The sequence below is a fragment of the Cupressus sempervirens genome, chromosome 5, assembly GCF_028749045.1.
Source record: "Cupressus sempervirens isolate cs-2001-9-10 chromosome 5, ASM2874904v1, whole genome shotgun sequence".
Taxonomy (NCBI): Eukaryota; Viridiplantae; Streptophyta; class Pinopsida; order Cupressales; family Cupressaceae; genus Cupressus; species Cupressus sempervirens.
In genome coordinates, this window is record NC_143122.1 from 986,316,871 (window position 1) to 986,338,886 (window position 22,016).

The 22,016-nt window shown below is 34.7% G+C and overlaps 1 protein-coding gene across 4 annotated transcripts in view; it reads left to right on the forward strand.

Annotated features, from left to right (window-relative positions):
- LOC149559234 (uncharacterized) overlaps window positions 1-21,124 on the forward strand; it is an 83,870-nt gene extending 62,746 nt beyond the window's left edge. For 2 of the 4 annotated variants that reach the window (XM_089833168.1, XM_089833169.1), the window contains exon 4: window positions 20,778-21,124. In XM_089833168.1, the coding sequence (XP_089689294.1) occupies window positions 20,778-20,870 (93 nt within the window). In that variant the 3' untranslated portion in view covers window positions 20,871-21,124. Of the gene's footprint in view, window positions 1-7,441; window positions 8,468-20,777 lie in introns of those variants that run through there. The other 2 variants (XM_089833167.1, XM_089833166.1) reach the window with 1 other exon arrangement.
- The last annotated feature ends 892 nt before the right edge of the window (window positions 21,125-22,016 follow it).

Genomic DNA, 22,016 nt, shown 5'->3' on the forward strand with positions numbered 1-22,016 from the left:
CTATAAAGTAGAGAATTAAGTTAAATGCACTTGGAGACCATAGATGCTATTTGGAAAATGATGTTATTTTTGTTTTTAACAAAGAGGAAGTTTTGAAAAAGAATGCGACTTTGTACTGCTATGGTGGTCTGTTAAAGATATAGCTTCTTTCGGATTGAAGCATTTGGTATATTACAATTAAATTGACATATATGTATATATCTGAGAGTGAATCAGACACACCTATATATATATATATATATATATATTATTGATAGACAAAACTTATATATATCATGTCATTATCGATATTGTTAATGACATACTATCGATATAATTATTGATAGTCTGAACTTACATATACTATGATATTAACAATGGCTTGATCTGTTATCATGATTGACTACATTAAGTTGTTGTCCCAGAATGTGTTGGATATCATGATAATGAACGTATCATGATTGACTACATTAACTTGTTGTCTCGGAATGTGTCGGAGATCATGATACTGTATTTTTGTTCTTGCGTTCTTAACTTGTTATCATGATAGACTAAATTAAGTTGTTGTCTTGGAATGTGCTGATAACAAATGTATCATGATTGACTACACTAAGTTGCTGTCTCAGAATGTGCCGGAAATCATGATACTGAAATTGTTGTACTTGAGTTCTTATCTTGTTATCATGTTAGACTACATTAAGTTGTTCTGAAATGTGTCGGAGATCATGATAACAAATGTATCATGATTGATCACATTAAGTTGCTGTCCTAGAATGTGCCGGAAATCATGATACTAAGATTGTTGCTCCTGGGTTCTTGATCTATTATCATGATAGACTACATTAAATTTTTGTCCCAAAGTGTGTCGGAGGTCATGATAACTAATGTATCAAGATGAACTATATATGTTGGAGATTGTTACACATGTCCGAATTTTCTTAAATAATATGTCAATTCTTCTTAAATCATAATCACAAAACATACCGGCTGTAACATAATTGCAAAGTCCAAGGACTTCTCTAGAACTTGGATCAAATTCTCAGTCAAATTGCAGCTCTTCTATTCCGAAAGTGCTGATTGAAACTCTAGATAGTACCCATGGGCTCCAATCCTTAAAAAGTATCCAGGCTAAATTTGATTGCACCAGTGGTCCTTTTCAAATAAAGTTTGTCAAATGCATTCCCATCTTTCAACAACATATTAGTTTTTACCAAATTCTATACTATTGGTTGAAGGATAAAGATTAGGTAGGGTGCAAAAAAGGAGGCCCAAATTTGTGAAAATTGGAGCTTCATCAGTGGCTCTTGCTAGGGACATATGCTCCTTGTGGGCATAATGTGATTCCAGCTATCTTTGAAGGAGCAGATCGAGCATCCATGATTAATGATGGAACCCAAAAAATTTTCAAATCAATTTAAACAATAATAGTCTTGAAGAGAGTTTTTTTTTTTTATAGAGCGGAAAATGATAAGCAAGGCTATATATGAGAACTGTCATTACCAATGTTCAGAGCTTGATAGAAATGTATTGAATTGGCTGCCATCAGAGACCCGTGTTTTCACACAGTTTTCTGGAAGATGTCATGGTGCTTAGCATGTTTTATAATAGTGAAAAGATGAATCCTACAGTTATAGGAGAAATTATCATCACGGTATGCCAACAGCTAAAGGATAGGTCGAGGATCATGTTTGATATAGCTTGTACACTTTCTTGCATTGCTGATGATGTACTATGAAAGCAAGAACTTTTAATCCTTGGAATCAGAAGATACATATAACCACCTCTGGTTGTAGATTGGGTAATACTGTAATCAGAATGTTCATCAAATTTTGTAGGTATTTCAGTGATTCTCTGTGAGGTTGATAATTGAGAGTTTGTATTCAGAAATACATATGAAGGGGTTTTTCACCAGATAGCAAGCGTATATGTGAGATATACAGCATGAATGCAATAAATGATGCATAGTTGCAATATTTGCCAAAATAGTGCAGTGAAGTCATGATCCTGATAATAAATTTATCTTTTGAAGTATTGGATTCCATTAGCAGCGAACTTTATGAACAGTTTGTATTGATTCAGAAACCAAAAGAGTATAAAATGTCTGCACATAGTTCAGAAATGCAGATAATAATCATGCCAGTCTCTTGTCAAAGCTTCTATCTAGATAATGCTCCAAACAAAGTTGCAGGAAGTCAAATCTTGCCCACAATTGTGTCTCTGCTATATATATGGTGCAGCGATCCCAGTCAGAGAACATAAGTGCAAACGGTAATATTATTATCATGCAGGCTTGATGAGAACAAGATTTCGAGTCCACCGATGAAATGAAGTTCCCGTCTCACATTACATTGAAGTGTGCAGTATCCTCATATCAAATTGGTTAAGATCTGGAAGTCGTGTTTTCACAATCCGCCAAGTAGTTATCATCGTATTACTGTATATGCGTGAAGCTACGGGAGTTATTTGAAGGCCTAATGATTATGTTTCAGAGAACCGTTGAATCATGGTTTTTTGTGTTAAATATTGCTAATCATTGATAAACTTATTTTGATTTTGTGTTCTTGCGCAGGTCTGGAGAATATATGCTGAGGAAAAGGAGGTATCGAATTAAGCGTATCTGGGCGACGAGCGTATGAAACGAGAAAGACTATTTGCAACCCAAGCACAAGGAGGAGTTCCGCACAATTCACCCCATCTGTGTATTCTCCCATTCAAATGTCCGCGGGATTGAAGGAATCACGTCATCACCGTTGGAATCACGCAATAAGAAATCGCAGGAGAGCCGCCAGAATTCCATAATAATGTTTTCCAACTATAGCAAATACCGGTCACGGGAGTGCACATCGTCTATGGAAAATTAATCGCTGTGCAAAGGCGTGAATAATAGATTATTATCGCATGAATGAGTGCATGGAGAGGGGTCCTGAAGCGGTTTTTGTAAACATATAATCTATAATATGATGCTAGGATGCACCACCAGCCAAAAGACGCACCGGCAGTACTTCCGATAATGACGAATAAGTGATAGAAAAGATGGTATCTCAGATCCAGCGGGAGGAGCATTGAGAGCGTCTAAAGTCATTGTATAATGGGGTTGATTCACGCAAAGTTATGTTGGAGGGGTTATTTTATTTGATCGGATGCAAAAGACTCTGCATTAACGCCAGTGGGAGATATAAAGCAAAGGCGTTTAATTATATTTTGATAAATTTAAAACACATAAGTTTTCAGTATCCGTTAGTTTTATTTATGAAGAGACGCAAGGCTTCGAACGCAATTGATGCCCTTTGGACATTTATAAATATATGTAAAGTAGAACCAAGGAAGAGACAACAACATTCAATTTTCATATTTGAAACTTTTTCTTAGCCTGTTTTATGATATGTTATATCTTCTCATCGGCAACGGAGTGACTTGTTGAACCAAGCTTGTGGATGGTGGATTTTTGAGTCAATCTCATTCGGTCCTGATATATTTGTTGTAGATAGATCATCATTAGGGAGTGTCTCTACTTTTAATTTTTCAGGCATAATCTATAAGCACATTTATTTTATCTGCATTAGAGTTTAACTCATTATTAAATTGTGTCCTTTATAAATGTCTTTTATTTATATTTTATAAGTATTTTAATATTCAAAATAGTGGACGGGATCATTATTGCATTTTAAATTTGATAATCATAAATATTGTGAAATAATTTATTGTTTCCGTATTTATGTCTAACTTGTCTCAGTAAGAGTTAAAGTGCATTTTAGACTTATTTAAAATTGCATTTAAATAATCGATCCATCGCGTCTGATTATTAAAATTGTTTATAATTCAAATATATTAGATTTTATAAAGTTGTACGTTTCAATTGATAATTTTGACTCTATTGCCCATTTAATTAGGCACTGGTCTTTTACTCCTGATTCATAATCCATATGCTGGCAATTGTTTAATTTCTTGCCTTTGCGAAAGTAATATATTCATATGATGCATTAATCTATATTCATACTTTATTTAAAACATTATTTCAATCATTTATTTTTGTTCTCAATTCATATATCACAAGTTTAAAGTTTTTCTATATTTCTTGCCATTTGGAAATATTTATTGTGTTTGTGCTTTGATTGATCTGTTTTAAGTGTCTTGGATCTAAGTGTTTCATCCAAGATTAGGTGCACCCGCCTCGGTCTTGCAGAGCCGGAAGCGCAGGGGATTTAGATCACAATTGATTGATCCCGTCAAGTTGGCCTTAACCAGTTGGATATCCCAGAATCGAGCAGGCAAGGCTCGTAGGATTCCAATCTGCGATTTTGGGAACCAACAATTAACATGATGCAAGGTGAAATTGGGTGGCCCCAGGCCCCCCAAATATGAACATTGATTCTTTCATCTATGAAGCGCATAATTCTGATCATGTAACAACTTCCTTTTGGTCATGGTATGCTTTTCTATTTCTGCTTCATCAATGTCATTGTTGGTGTCTAACTTTTGTTTAGCCTCATAGAGGGCATTAGGTGCATTGTAGTCTTTGCTAAATGGAGGATCTCTATGCATTTTATCAGTCATACCAGCATCTAGATCAATTTTCTCTACTTAGATGTTGTCTTGTACATCTATGTCTCCATATTCAAAATGCAGATCCTTTCCTTTATGAGCTTTCGAAGATGATCCATATTTAGAAGATGTCACTCTACATGTATCAAGAGTTTGATTAGATGGGACAATTGAAAAAATATCAGAACTATTCTTCAACACATTCTCGTCATTATACTTGTCTGAATCCATTTCATCCTCACAAATCTGATGCAACTTCTGCTCATAGGATGGACTAATGCATGTTTCACTTCGTGGATGCATATCATGAGTTTCATCAACTTCAAAATTAGGCCGGCTGTCTTGATCATGATATTGATGGACTTGATTGCATAAAAAATCCTCTTCAAACAACAGATTCAAAAACATGGAGAACTCAGACATATCTTCATCTACTTCCTCTTCAAACAATGGATTCAGGAACATAGAGAATTCAGGAATATTTTCATGAGAGCTTTCATCCGGATCATCAGATATTTTATCAACAAGACTAATATCTTCATTATCTCCTAAAACTTCCTCCTATTCATACACTGTATGCAGTTCTATTTCATCTTCACTATATGATTCCTATGAATTATCATCTCCTTCATCCAATACCCCTTGAGAATACATTGATCCATCAACTTTCTCACCATGGTGAATTGAGAAAAATTTGGACCATTTCTTTCAACATGTTTATGATATTCCAGATCTAACAAGGCTGAAATTTCTTCAACACTGAGAGAATCATCCACTTCATTTCTACATTTGCTATCATTTGTTCTCACACAAATATCATCATGGTCAGATTCTTCTTCAACTTGGTCCAAAATTTCTTCTATGTTTGAATCTGAAGCATCATCATGCTTTTGTTTCATTTTGGTATTTTTTTTGCTTGTATTCATCATCTTCTTCTAATATCTGACAAAGAAGTTTCACTCAGGGTCCTTTGGCAAGATTTCCAACTTGTAAATTTTCTTTAGGAATTCCTCATATGGAGGCATGAGATTTGATGGTATCTCATGATAAATGTTCATCATCCTTATGAATAAATATGTCGATGTCTTGCCTTCATATCTTTCTAGATTGAAAAAGGCATCAAGCGGAGACATGTTAAGATTCTCTTCCATTTTGCAGCTTTGGTCTTCATACCGTTCATCCTTGCTTGCATCATGAAATTCATATAGGAACCATTGTTCAAAATCCTTCCTAGATGAGATACATTGTGTAGGTAATGATTCATATGCTTGTCTCACATTGTCTTTTAATGTTTTGACAAAAAGCTTCATCACTTAAATCTTCCGTACAAATCTTATAATCTTCTATGAATGTATAAAACATATCCAAATGTCAAAGTGTTCATTCATCCCATTCTCCACGGAACTTTGGTACAAGTTGTGAAAGTTTTGGGCATAACTTGCTAGGTCCATAATCAAAATTGCTGAAATCCAATGCCTTGATGCCATCTAGAATAAAAGACTTCTTTGAAATGATCGATACATTTGAAAAACTGTCTACCATTTTCTTATGAGTCTTCTCCCTCAACAAAGCTGCGAACTGAAAACTTAATAGAGTCGCCACCTCTTTCAAGAAATGTGTTGATCTTTTGGGTTCTCGCTTCCAACAGTGTACGTATCCAAACAAATTAATATAACTTTTTTCTGATTCTGGTCTACAAAATCTGATACTCTATGTAACTTCACAATACTTATTGTGAGCAACTCTCCCCAACGAAGTCACCAATCATATTGGAAATTTAGGAGCTTTGCCAATTCTCCAATAGGATTGCCCAATTAGTTCTGGCCAACGAATGTGAATGATTTCAATTCCCTTACACTTTAGGCTTCGCCACACCTAGTTGGGTAAACCTTCACTTCAAATCTTGATCCCTTGGTTCAAAATTTTTCTATGGTGAATTTGATGAATATGAATTCTTAAGTTAGCAAAATATTTAAAACATGTTCAAAATGAAATTTGTATAAATGCTTTGATATTTGTTTGTGAAATGAATGTTATTTGAATGGAAGGTATAATGTTTATGAATTATGGATATGAGGGAGTATTCAACTTCAAGACTTCAGATGTTAACTCATTTTTTTTTTTAATATAAAATGCAAACAAGTCCCTTATTCCACCTTGGGCAAATAAAGTCAGAACCATGAGAACTAGTATTATACCATTGGCTACTTTATAAGCTGAAACTTCAACTGGCAACACAAATCCTAGTCTAATTGAATTTAATTTCTTCGTGAAAGAGAGTATTATACCATCGGCTACTTTATAGGCTAAAACTTCAATTGGCAACACAAATCTTAGTTTAATTGAATTTAATTTCTTTGGAAAACCAATTAGACAAAATTCCCGTAGACAACATTTCGTATGCAAATTTTAATAATTGAGGATATATATTAAAATCAAACTTCTTCATGGTTAGCAGCAATTGATTTAAAATCAATAATCACAAAGGACAAATCTGAACAAAATACCTGAACCTCAATTTTCAAGACGAATAAGCAAAACAGGGCTCTTGCATTAAATTTATAAAATGAGTACAAATGATCTTTACTTATTTATAATATTTTACATATCCAAATTGCAAATTATATATTATTCCCCCTTATTTATCCTTTTAGCGCTCATTCACCTTCTAATATTTCTCGTTTGCTTCTTCTTGAATATGTTTTCCTGTTTTTGTCAATCTGTCTTCTTCCCAATATATGTCTCATCTCATATCTCAATAGTAAGGAGGTGCAACTTTTCAGTTTTGAAAAGTTATATCCTTTCATTTACATATTGTTTTATTTAATCATATTTGTTTATTTAAATCTCAATAGCATCGATAATTATTTGCTAATAATACTTCTGATCGATGACCTTTATTTCTTTGAAAACCTTACAGAAATACGCCGTCATTGAGGCTTTCGTAGCTGTGCGGTGTGGGAAGATTCTTCTTCTGCATACGAATAATATTATTGAAGTTTATAACGCTACTGAATCCTTCCAAAATCTGGGCTTCGTATTTCTTCTCAGTTGAATATCCATGCCGTCAAATCTTCATGGCTTGATTCCAGCAAACATACAGACGTTCAAAGTGTCGTCCTCCTGTATCCTTTGTCGTGGGTGAAGAGAGAGATTTAACACAACATATAACTTCTCCGTGGTTTTATTGGAAATAGATGTATTGTATCCATTGCCGTTGATTTTCCCTGTATTTGGATTTGGATTTTGACTACTCCCAATGGCACCGCTGACATGGACTCATCATGATCCCTGCATTATAGTGGCTTCGAATCATATCGAGCCATAGGTGACAATAAATCATACGCAACCATATACGTGGAACTCAGAAAAATATTCTCGTATGTTTTTCCGATAGTATAGAGAGAGTTCCTATTAAAAATGCCATATTTTTCATCGAGTGATGCTGCTATATTGACATGATTATCATTGTGGTTCCATTCGACGTGATGCCTGAGTTATTCATTTCAAGTAACAGATGCGATCATGGATACCCCGTAATACATCTTTGCCGCTATAGTAATGTTTGTGTTGCTGTCTTTGTATCCACGATAGCTTTTGAGTCAACTCCTGATGGCATATGGACTCTTCATCACTGACTTGGAACTCCACAGGCGACCTCTTATATATTTCTGTTGCCTCATACGCTAACTCAGGTCCTGTTTGTGAACAGATACACAGATGATTCCTCCCAGATTTGGATTGAATAAAATGAATATAGTAAAGCGCTCATGGAATGTATTGTTTCATTTATTGTTGAAGTTGAGTTAACACAAGCATCGTGATAGGAATTCTTATATCATCTTCTAAGTTAGGAACGCCAAGATAGTCACTTGAAGTTGCATGGAATACCACACACATTTGTAATAGTAAACACTTAACGGAAGACTCTTCAATTTTATCAGAATGTTTTGAATTCTGGTCTATTTCTCTCTGTTTGAATATGTCATCACTCGTGTATGGAACAGAACAATTATGTTTTTCTGCAAACAGAAAAAATGTGTTGACCGGAGCATAAATATATATCTTCAAAGATACTAGATGGTTGTATATTTTATAGTAAATATTCTTTAGGAGGCAGAGATATATAATTTGCACCAAATCGTGTGCTCTCTGAACATGCTTCAATCTCATCTATATTATCAGGCACGCTTGGATCCTTCACACTTATTGCTGGAGAAATTGGGCTTCGTGAGTGTTCCTTTTATTTATTGTGCCACTTTATCAATTTGAAGAAATAAGTTTGATTCAGAGCAATCTTTGAAGATCTGGCTGAGACCTTCTCAAAAGTCTTATCTATTATTTTTCCTTCCTATGGGAATGCACTGTGCAGATGAAAACACTTTTATAACCATGTGCATCATTTTATAGTAGATGAGGTGTATTGTTGTGTCTTGCCTCCAAACTGGTACACAGGAGTAAAGGAGGAGTTATGTATTGCTACAAGTTGTTCTTGAACAATAAATCGTGACTACAGTGACTAGTATGCATTCATGGCCGCAGCCCTGTCCAAATTCACCTCAATGATCGCCATGAATTGCAGTCTCAACTTCTGATGATACAACACGAGTCTGAACCTTCAAAGCCTTATGTGCCATTTTACTTGCAATGCACGATGAGTCAACCACAGATCATCTCCAACACTTCTACCATCCATGGTAGTGACAGTGATAATAGAGACTGCATAAATTCCTCCTTTATTATTTAGCCCTTCTTTGTATTGTGATTCAAACATTGCCATAGCAGAAATATATCCAGAACCCATTGTGGTAAAAGGTAAATGATTTGTATAAGGATATACAGTATGTAAGTATGGAAATGCCCTGTCCTTCTCCAGCCTATACCAAGGAGTTCTTCAGAAGCCACAATACCATCTGTGATTCTTCAGAATTCAATGTTTTGATACCAGTAGCATGTTAATTGCCTTTTTAAGTCCAACCAAGAGAGGCAATCAAACTTTCTCAAATGACCTGATATAATTTATTTTTGTCATGAAATCCTTAGCATAAAAGGCATCTTCAGCCTGAAATGAGTGTGCTTAATCTTTTTGAAATGCGTCTCTGCAGTGTTCTAAAGCAGCAGCATATTTCTTCATGTCGAAAAAGTACTTGCCACTTACCTTGGCCTCCATCATGTATGCATATCTCAAGAATAGAGATTTCATCATAAGCACAAAACATACCAGCTCTAACATTATTGCGAAGTGCAAGGATTTCTCTAGAACTTGAATCAATTTTTCAGTCAAATTGCAGCTCTCCTATTCCAAAAGTGCTGATTGAAACTCCAGAAAGTATCCAGGCTAACTTTGATTGCACCAGTGATCGTTTTCAAATAAAGTTTGTTAAATGCATTCCCATCTTTCAGCAACATATTAGCTTTTACCAAATTCTATATTACTGGTTGAAGGATAAAGATCAAGTAGGGTGCAAAAATGGAGGCCTGAATTTGTGAAAATTGGAGCTCCATCAGGGTCCTTGGTATTATCACTATTGAGTAAGAGACGGGGTCTTTTAGCTTTGTAGATATGCAGGATATTTATGGAGAATTCATGATTTGATCAACTTTCGTATTGTGCTATGATTTATTGACTTGTATATATTCATATAGATTGCAATCCTTGGTAAAAATATTATCTCTTGACTGGACTCTATTATTTTAAAGAATATCTTAAAAAGGGGACATTGCACAGTAAAAGTTAAAAAAATTTCAACTTTTTTTAGCACGTAGGGACTGGCCCTCTAGGTACCCATTTGACTAGACCTCTACTACAGAGAAAAAAGCCAGCCATCCAGCCACCGGTAGAGCAACATGCAGGTGGCAGGAGTGGTGGGCACAAAGAGCAAGGTGGAGTGTTTGGAGGATGGGAAAAGGTAGTACGAAGTGCTAAGTTGATGGTGTGGTTTAAGAGTGCTTTGTCCCTTAACGAAACCATGGCATGCATGAAGGGTGATAGGTACTATTGCTCGAGTGCCTACCAGACAAAGGTGTCATCAAAATGTAAATTCACCAACTTAAAACCAACACTGATAGTAAAAGGTGTGCTGACTTTGCAATTTGACTCACCTACCATGTGAGCCCCATAAGATAAAGCTGCTGCAAATTAAAAAAGTCTCAATCACAATGTTTAAAGCGCAAAAGGCATATCGAACGCAACCCCAAAAGAAAACCCATGCCACCAATTGCAAACCCACACAACGAGTTTTCCCTCCAAAGGCAAATGCGTGCAGTCCCATAAGCACCAATCAAATGAAATGCGCCAGCCCAAGGAAGTGTATGGCTTGCCAAAGAAATTTTTAGGACATTGACGATTATGAAGTAATTGGTAAAATACTTGCTTGTTATTAATAGAGACTGAGAGGTCTATATATACAAAAGAATAAAGCGATGTTTTCTTAGGAAACGATCGTAAAGAATAGAAATATTCTATTCTAGCTAAAAGAAAGCTAAAGAAAGCTAACAGATAACTACAACTAACTAAATATTAGAAACATTCTAATATTTACAATAGATTACAAATAGATAACTATTAACTAATAATAGAAGTTTATCTATTATCGTAATACCCTCCCTTAATTGTTAATCTATCCACAACACCAAGTTGTCCTCTGAATTTGACAAACTTATCAGGACCAAGAGGCTTGGTGAGAATGTTTGCAGTCTGATCTGTGGTAGGAACATACTACAAGTCTATTGTCCCATCTTCAACCAGTTGTTGTATGTAGTGATAGTGAACATCCACATGCTTTATTACAAAGTAATTGGTAAAATACTTGCTTGTTATTATCAGAGACCAAGAGGTCTATATATTCAAAAGAATAAAACGATGTTTTACTAAGGAAACAATTGTAAAGAATAGAAATATTCCATTTTAGCTAAAAGAAAGCTAACAGATAACTACAACTAACTAAATATTAGAAACATTCTAATATTTGCAATAGATTACAAATAGATAACCATTAACTAATAATATAAGCTTATCTATTATCGTAATAATGACAAAGGAGTAACACGAGTTGATGAGACAGGTCTACAGAGGTATGAAAGGATTGACCATATTCATAAAAGCTGACAAAAAGATTTGATATTTCTATGCTTGAGAAAAATGATTGTATTTATACCTAGTAGTTGAGGAAGTTCCAATAGTTGTGATAGCACTTGTTGATTTCATGCCCATTATTGGTCTCCCTTTTTATTCGATCTTTTTGGATAGCTTGGCGAAAAGCGTGCTGATGTGGCATTATATTCGGTGATGTGGCCTTGAAAGCTTAGTTATAAGTAGGAGACTGGCCGAGTAAGCTGCTGTAAAAAAATTGACAATTATTTGAAATTTCTGCTAGGATTTTGAGAAGCGCAAAGTTAGGTTGCTCAACTACTAGGTCCTCTCCCAAACATATACATATACATATACATGTACACGCACATGTACATGTACATATACATATACACATACGTATACGCATACACCACACATGCACATACATATACACATACATATACACACTCACACCCACACACACACACGACAAAAAAGTATTCACCAAACAATACACTACAAAATATTTTAATTTTCTGACGAATTTTTTTGACATCATACTTGTGCTTGGGGGGGTCATATGACTTGCTTGGATAAATGTTTTTGTTGTCTCAAACAACTTTTCTAAAAAGTGGCAATTTTTAGTCAAAGTTTATCAATCTACTTCTTGGACACAATGGTGAGGTTGATTTGAGCCAGAAAAGCCTTGGAAAGATGCTGTTCACAAAATTTGAGCTTCAAACCCTTGTTTGCCAAAGTTGTAGATGGTGGGAAAATTGAGTGAAACAAAGGCCAAATTGACTTTCTTGAGCCTCCTCAATGCAACTGGTCTACCAAAAATACTGCCACTATAGCCAAAATTGCTGCGATAACCAAATCCCACTGAAACACGTCATGTAATATAGGATGATGGATAGAAACTTAAATCACAATGTAAATTTGATTGACAAAAAACTCTCTAAAGGGAAGGGTTTGTAAGATTCAAACTCTAATACCATATTGAAGTAAACACCCAAGATCTATAATCTGCAACACTAAATAACCTCCTCATAACAATAGAGAAGCAACAATAGAAGATGCTCTTTTGTCAAATCAAAGAATGCAATATGATATGATGACTACATGATTGATACATGAGTTATGAAATATATACAATGCTATGAGTACCTTCCTTATATTGGCAAGGTGAGGTCATAAGATTAGACAAGATCATGACATGTGTCTTGATCATATGCGCTCGAGACAACTAACATGAACATAACATTAAATGCATGATGCAAATATTAAATGCCTAGATAACTAAAAGTAAATGAGGTGAAGATGGCCCCATTATAACTCACTTCAAGAGTACCACTTAGGGCTAAGTAAACGTAAGTCATCTGAATAGTTTCCCATTTATGACTAGTTAGGAAATAACCTTATTCACACTAATAGAAAATACCTAAGTTATCGGTTTGAGTTCGGTTCCAAGTTCGAAGTTCGAGAATTGGTTCACAGTTTCTCAAAATTTTTGGAAAATGGTTTGGTTTTGTTAGTACAAAAACATGTAAAAATTATATATATACATATTTATGAAGCATGAGCTAGAATTAGAATGTGGCATAGTAGCACAAACACATTTAAACAACAAAAACACCATAAAGTTGTAATCATATTGATCATACCATCGTATAGTTCAAGTAACAAGTTCAACGTCAAAGATTCAAAACATTAAAAATAAATCATAGCATCAAGTTCAACTTAGCTAAGTCACAAGGTTTGGAGCATTTGAAGGAAGAGATTCAATTTTTTTCAAATATAATTTTTTTTCTAAAAAGATTGCCCAAATTTGCCGTTATTTGACCACAAAAGTTGGGGGATTTTTTGTGCTGCCCTGAATATTTAGAAATTGCTAATTTTTTCTTTTGAGGTTCATTTTAGGGTTTCTGAATCGATTTTACTCTATATAATAGAGTTATTGGGTCCTTAAATGCACATAATCATATGTACGCGTAGCAAAGGCAAAGAATAATTTCATGTATTACAGAGCAACGGGAGATTCTTCATCTGTTTGTTGTTTGTGTGTGGAGCCCCGTTTGCTATCTGCATGGGAGGAGGAGGAGCATTGTTTCCTGCATCGTCTGTTTGCAGTGCTGTTTGCTATGTGCGTAAGGGAGGACATCATTTCCTGCATCATCTATCTGCATTGTTGTGTGCTGGGCTGCGTTCAACATTGAAATTGTTTGAAACCTTCGATAAATTCCAATTTAAAATGCAATTTTTATTTTCCATGGTTTTCATTATAAGGTGTTCCCTATTTGGAATTTGGTATATGTTTTTTTGCATAATATTTATTAATGTAATATGGCTCTTTAAAATGTAAATTTTATTTTGACTGGTTTTCATTTTATAAGCTGTTTCCCTATTTGGAATTTGGTATATGGTTTTTGGCATAATGTTTTTATTAATGTAATATGGCTCTAAGACGTAATTGGTAATTGTTTTAATCACAATGTCTCTTACAATAGTTTGTAATGATAATTATTTTTTCATATAATAGTTTGTAATGGATATTATCAAAGTTCTTTAAATTATAAAATCTTAAGAGTTTATATTTAATTAGATATATCTCAATTTTTTAATTTTGTTTTGCTTTATAACATTTTATAAAAATTTAGTAAATAAATAAAAATTATATTTTATAATGTTTTATAAATGATGTATATTTCAAATAATGTAATTATAAAGTGTGAAATGTTGAACTTTAACAATTAAGTATTAATTTAATATTAATATGTAATATGACATTGGTTTATTTTACATTAATATATTTAAATTAAGTTTTAATTTATTGAATTATTTTGTTTTAAACTTTAAAATAATTAATATTTTTCATTTAAACAATGTTAAGTTAATGTTTTAGATATAATATATTATCCTGTTTTTAATTCTATAGGTTGTAATATGGCTCCCAACATGGAAACACGTGACTCATAATAGTCTTAAAGTTCACAGTAACTTGTGTCAAAACGTTCTTACTAGAAATTTAACAAGGGTCATGGATCACTTGCTTGGTATTGTAAGTTGTAAAGGTGGAGGTGTTACTGCATGTCCAGGTTTTACCAAGAGCTCAGAGCTATTTTAGAGAAAGAGCATTCATTTCTATTCTTGAAAAGATGAAGAAGGCACAAAAGAAACAAAGAATTGAAGATGATGTCTCTAGATTCACATCTACTATACCTTCATTTTCATGTCTACCTCTAGTTGTAAAGGCATCAAAAGAGAATGGAACATTGAATAGCTTTTGGAAACCATGTGAGAAACAACAAGTGGATGATTTACTAGCTGATTTCTTCTATACAAGTGCGATTCCATTTAATTTAGCTAGAAATCCACTTTTTTGTGCTGCATTTCAAAAGGTTGCAAAGTTTGACAAAGGGTACATACCTTCCTCTTTTGAGGCTTTGAGAACAATTCTCTTGGAGAGGTCAAAGATAGAGTGATTAAGAAATTAGTTGTAGTCAAAGCCTCTTGGAAGGCAACAAGTTGCACTATATTGAGTGATGGATGGTCGGATATATGTCAAAGGCCTTTGATCAATGTTTTAGTGGCTTGTCCCGAAGGGGTTGTACTCTTGAAGGTTATTGACACTATGAATTAAAAAAAATACTTTTGAATATATATTTCAGTTATTAGAGGACGCAATTCTTGAAGTGGGGGTTGCAAATGTGGTTCAAGTGGTTATTGGTAGTACACCAAATTGTGAGAGAGCTGGTAAGCTGATTGTAGAGAAGTACCCGCAAATTTATTGGAGTTCATGTGCAACTCATTGTTTGGATTTGTTGTTTCATGACTTGGCAAAATTCATTTGGATACATGAAACAATTCATAGAGGAAGAGAAATTGCGAATTCTATACAAAATCATCGTCTCACATTTAGTCTTTACAAGCAACATGCATCAAGGGAGTTGTTGAAGCCTTGTGATACAAGATTTGCTTCATTTTATATCACTTTGATAAGAGTGGTTGAAGAGAGAGTGGCTTTGAGATTTGTAATTTGTTCCAATGAGTGGGAAAATTCTACACTCTCTAAAAGTGCTAAGGGGAAGATCATAGAGAAAATTGTTTAAAATAGCAGCTTTTGGGAAATTGGGGCAAAGGTCTTAAATATATACGAGCTAATTGTTGATGTGCTCTATATGGTTGATGGTGACACTCCTTGCCTTGGAATGTTTTAGTGCTATTTAGAAAGCACTAAATAATTTGAAGCAGAGTACATAGAGATATGAGGGACTGTTGATTCCAGATGGAGAATGATGCAGACTCCTTTACATCCAACAACTTGCTATTTGGAGCCTAAACTATTTCACATTAATAGAGAAGGTGATGCTGAAATTATGACAGCGTGGGAAAATTCTACACTCTCTAAAAGTGCTAAGGGGAAGATCATAGAGAAAATTGTTTAAAATAGCAGCTTTTTGGAAATTGGGGCAAAGGTCTTAAATATATACGAGCTAATTGTTGATGTGCTCTATATGGTTGATGGTGACACTCCTTGCCTTGGAATGTTTTAGTGCTATTTAGAAAGCACTAAATAGTTTGGAAGCAGAGTACATAGAGATGTGAGGGACTGTTGATTCGAGATGGAGAATGATGCAGACTCCTTTACATCCAACAACTTGCTATTTGGAGCCTAAACTATTTCACATTAATAGAGAAGGTGATGCTGAAATTATGACAGCGTTTTATGATGCCATTAGTAGGTTTGAACCAGATCCAACAATTGCATCTCTAATTAGAGAACAATGTTGGAAATACAAGAAAGTGGAAGGGATGCTTGGAATAGGAGCAACCAAATATAATATGACATGAGATGATGTCCCTGGTTATAGATGGTTGATGAGCTATGGGTAGAAACTCCTGAACTTCAGCAATTTGCCATTCGAATATTGAGTCAAGGAGCAAGTTCATCAGCTTGTGCGAGAAATTGGAGTGCTTTGACCACATCCATTCCAAAAAGAAGAACAAGTTGTTGTTTGGAAAGTTGAGAGATCTTGTCTTGTTCGCAGCAATGTAAAATTGCTCATGAACAAATCAGTAAATGAGTCATCTTGACAAAAATGAAATTTAGAAGACATAGTAGTACCAGGTGTAGATGACCTTGACTTTGCTGATGAGGAATTGGGTGGTGATATTGATGATGATGCTACACCATCTGATCCAGGGGCTCTTGATGACTTAGAGATTTTTTGAAGTTACGAAGTCTTGACTTTTGATTGTAACTTTGCAAATAAAACACATCTTTGCTATTGTTTCTTATGTTTTATACTTTATAAATGTGTCACATGCTTATAAAGTTGTCAAATCTATTTAGCAATTTTAACTGTTTTGATAATTTATGGGATATATTGCATATATTTAAAAATAATTAAAATTATATAAGGCGAATTTAATTCGATTTCTGACTTTTTACTCTTCTTGAACTTCATTCGAATTTTCTACTTGCCGGACTTGAATTCAAATTCAAACCTTGTCACTTAGAGTTCAAGTATCATTGTTTCATGTTCATTGTTCAACTAATGGAATAAAAATCTATTAATATTCTAAGTTCTTCAATCTGCATCTTCTTCTTCATATTCATCTTCTTCGTCATCTTCTTCTTCTTCGACATTAGTTGACTCAGCAATAGAGCTATAAGACCAATGGGATCAGCAGCAGCAGCATCAATGGTATTGGCATCGAATTCTTCAAAATCATTAGTGTAAGCATCTGAAAAATGACAATGAGAGACCACCAAAAGCATTTCATAACAACTTTTTAGGGTTGTGGATGCCAACAAGTTATTTATATTTTGCAAAAACAACACTTTGTTGCCATCCGTGGGGCCCAAAATTCACGCGGTTCAAACTTGGTTGCCGGTTTTTGGCATGGACTGCCCAGGTTTGAACGAGGTTTCAAGCAGTTCGAACCACCAGGGAAAAAATTGAACCCTGCCCAGACCACCCAGCGAGCTGGACCCAAACCATGGACCAGTTCGAACCTGGGCTGGTCCGGGGGGTCCAGGGGCGAATCCTGGTAACTTAAGAAAATAGTCTACAAGAGGGAGCTGCAGCTGTATTTGTATGCCAGAAATAAAATGACATGAAGAATATGGACGATTACTGCATGGATAGGAATACAGATATGACAGACCCAATGGTCGATGGTGACATGGATATAATACTAAGAATTAGAAAAAGTAAACAAATTTTAGCGAAAAGGGAAAATTGAGTTTTCAAGCTGACTGTATGAGATTTTAATCCAAACTTGGTTAAACTAGCAGCAAAGGAGGCCAATTAATGTGTTTGGAGTCTGATGCATTGGGATACAGGTACACACACACACTTGGCTTTGGAATGCCCAAAACTGCCTCTCTTGCTGCAAAAGTTGCCATGATAAGATAATATTGATATGTTTGAAACAAACTGTCAGAACTATCTGCTGCAAATAGTTATAGTTGAAGATCAGGAGTCTTGCTGTATACAAGGAAGGAGTTCTCGTGGCTTATAGAAATAGCAGCCAGATGCATATGGCCAACCTCAACCATTGGACACTAGAAGTCTTTTATTCTACCCTGTTGCAACTGCATGCAAGCAGCAAAACATTAAACAAGATGTAAAGTTTAAAATATGTGACACTGAGGTGGAATATCCCAAGATATGTACCCTATGGCCTCACATTAGTTATAATAGGTTTGTTTGAAAAGTAAGCTCGTGCACCCAAATTGAAATCAGGATCTCCTGTGTCATGATGGCCAGCAGAGCCGCAGCTAATACAACACTGTCAGACAATGTGTCATTTAAAATCATCTTATTGTAGTCTGCAGGTTAACAGAGACATATATTGCCTGATCAAAACCAAAGGAAAACAGTAAACATGTCACTCATAAAAAGTATCTGAAGTAATGGAATAATTAGGAAGTACTTATATTTGAACCCTTTATTGGTGCACTAGATCTTCTCAGCTGCATGCCATATGATCCATTCTCAAAGTAAGTACGTGATCACTCCTCAAAGATTCATACTTGAGTACTTCCAAGTGTTGGATTCCCACTGAAGATCATAGTTAAAATTGAAAGAAAACCCATTGAGTTGTTGACTATTGGCAAGGCCAAACTGGTTGTGAACTCACTGAATAACTCATTGGCAAAATGCAGGTGACTAACTTGCTGTGGTTCAGCTAATTTTGTGCAGTAAACTCTCCGTCAGTAAAAACCATTGATTTATTCACTACTTGCAAGGCAAAACTGGTTGTTGAGTCAACTCACTGAATAACTCACACTGACAAAATGCAGGTAACTTGCTGTGGTTCAGCCAATTTTGTGCAGTAAACTCGCTGTCAGGGGCATTAAACACAATCTTGTGTTTGTTTTCTTTTTTGTGCAATTTGTGTCATTGATAACATTACATAGATATGGTTGAGAAAACTATGAAAAATGGTATTTGCCATGATTGTCAATGTGGTTTAGGACGATTCCATGAATGACATTGCTGATTTTGAGAGGGAAGTAGCAGAATGGGCAGCATATGTAACAGCACAGGCAGACATAGAAGGTGAATACTCAGTAGGGCTTCCATTTGGTCCTCAATAGAAATCATTAACATCCAGTACAAAATCATGCTCACCACTTTGAAGCTTTAATTGGAGAAGAAATTTGCAAACTATTAATAAAAAATTGTAATTTATAATCGTGACACTATAGTGTGCATTGGGCTTGCTTTTTGATCAGTAAGTGTAACACACTGTTTGGGTTATCTAAATTCAATCTTATGTATGTTTTTAAAGATAATTGTAAAAAATTATGCGATTGAGCTCAGGACCTTACATATGGATGTAGGGGTGCTCTACTACTTAGCAACCGACCTTCTTTGTAGAGACTTTTTGATAGGTTGCCTATTGCAGTATAGGTGTGGCTGATTTCTCCAACACCATAGTTCAGCCATATTTTGGTGCATGGGGGATCCTAGTCTAGCTTTGGTGCAAGGTATTCCATGGACCAGCTAGGACTTCAACCTCAGACTTCCTTCTCACGTGCATGCTGAGGGATCTACCACCAAACCACTAACCCTATTTGTAGTCAGGCTTATCATTATGGTTCAGGATTAGCTCATTTCTCCAACACCACTCCTTGCGCAACACTTTGGCAGTTGAGGCCCTTGGTTTGGTTCTAATATCCTGTTATTTTGCATGGTTCTAATATCATGTAAGCTGTATAACCTTCTGTATGTAATGCTTGACACTATTTATATTTATAATGTATTATTTAGTTGAACTTATTTCCTTCAGAAATATGCATTTATACTTATGTGATCAAGGCAAACTTGTGGATGTGTGCAAAGAAGCTTCTATTTATCTCAATTATTGTGTCTGATGTTAATTTATTAAATGATGCATGGAAAAAGTTTTAAATCCTTAAAAATCTGTGAATTTCTTGGGTTTTTCAATTTGCCTAGTCTCGATGCCAAGTTTGAGTCAGAGTCCAAGTCAAAAATCGGCTTGCCAAGTCCAAGGCTTGTAAATATGGTTTCAAGCACGAATTAGAGTCGGCAGAATTGTAATGCTATATGCTTATCTGATCATTTGAGGATGAGATGTTTTTGAACATTGAATATTTGTTACTATTTAATTTTCAGAAAAGGGCATGAGTTATATCCCATGTATCTGTTTATCAGCAATACCATCTGAATTTGATAAGACCTTGAAGGCACATGGTGCAGAGATATTTAATTTTCCAAAGAAATCGATGAGGTCTGGTGAGGAATTTCAAACCTGCTTTTACTTTTGAACTGCTAATTAGAATTTTGCACTGGATAACTAATTTTTGTAGGTCAATTTAAAGCTTCCTCATAACAGAATTTTTAAAATCAAATCTTACCTAATATTGATTAAACTACTAGAAAGTAAAACTCTGAATCAGTCAATGTGTTATAAAACTGCCTTATCAAGCATTTCATATCAGATATAAGGGAACAAAGCATTAGTAAAGCAAACAATTAGAAGATTACTAAAGAAGCAATTGTTAAATTTTGTGGTTCAACATTCATTGCATACATTTCTAATATTTTGGCAATAATGATCGTTAACTTGTTGATTTTAATCTTTGCCTATGTATTGTATAAACTGTTTCTGTGTGACTGGAAATTAACTACTTATTTCAATTGTGCAGTTGAAACCTTATGTGGCACATACTGTTCATGCCAAAGCTGCAACTGAGGCTGCGAATTCCAAGGACTCTGTATCTACAATATCTGGTGCATAGGTTAATTTCCATCCTATTTTTAAAGTATGCTAAGGTGTCAGTCACTGTTTAGTTTAACCGAAAATCCATAAAGGGTTTGGAACAGTGATTATTGTCACATGATGTTTGCACAATGTTCAACAAATGGGATCCTTGATTAGTAGCCTCGCTTGCATTTTACCATCATCAGACATGAGGTTTTCACAGTTAATTAAAAGGCACTTGCTTTTTGGAAAATAATGCTATAAAATTATTGAGCACCATTTATTATTTAATTGATTGTTTCTTGAATCACCTTTGTATGTCTTTTTCTTTATTGACTTTTTAGATCACAGTCAGTGATCTATTATAAAGAAGAGTAGATTGAAGAGTGTGATTGCAGACATAGACTTGGAAAGAGGCAGGGGGAGGGGACAAGAGGGTCAGAGAATGAGGGACCAATGTGAAGAAGAGAAGGAAATTAAATAAAAAAGAGTGAAAAATGCAATGAATGAAAAAAAAGGAAGGCATCAACTTAATAAAACATAAATAATGAATAAAATTTTGCAACAATATTTGAGTAAGTATATAAAAGATCAACAATTATGAGTGCAAAAAGGTATTTATATATCAAACAGGAGTGCATATATGTATGCATGTGATATAGATGTATGCATGTGATATAAATGTGTGACGATGTGATGTGTGACGTCACATGCTTATATGTATATGTCTGACAATGTGATGTGTGACTTCACTTGCTTATATGTATATGGGTGTCTATAAAATAATGAAAAATGAAAAATGACTAATATATACATTAAATGAAAATTAAAGAATAGTTATGAATAGAGGAAGCATGTGTAATTGTTATAGCTACCTTTGTACGCACAAATCCTCGACGGTAAGTTGGATTTCAATATTTTTTTGGGGTTGTCTTTGTATGTAACTTAATTGCTTATAAGATTGTTTTGTGTTTTAGTAGTATACTTAGTGAGATCTAGGATGTGCACAAGAGTCAAAGGTGGTCATTTAAAAGTGTCTCCCAATGCTTACTTAAAGATGACCTAATAATTGTGCATGACAACCATCTCAGGAATCACCAGTACTTATGCACCAACGAATTAGAAATTCAAAACACCATAATTAAAGAAGATAGAACAGAGCAACCATATGCTACATTTTGTT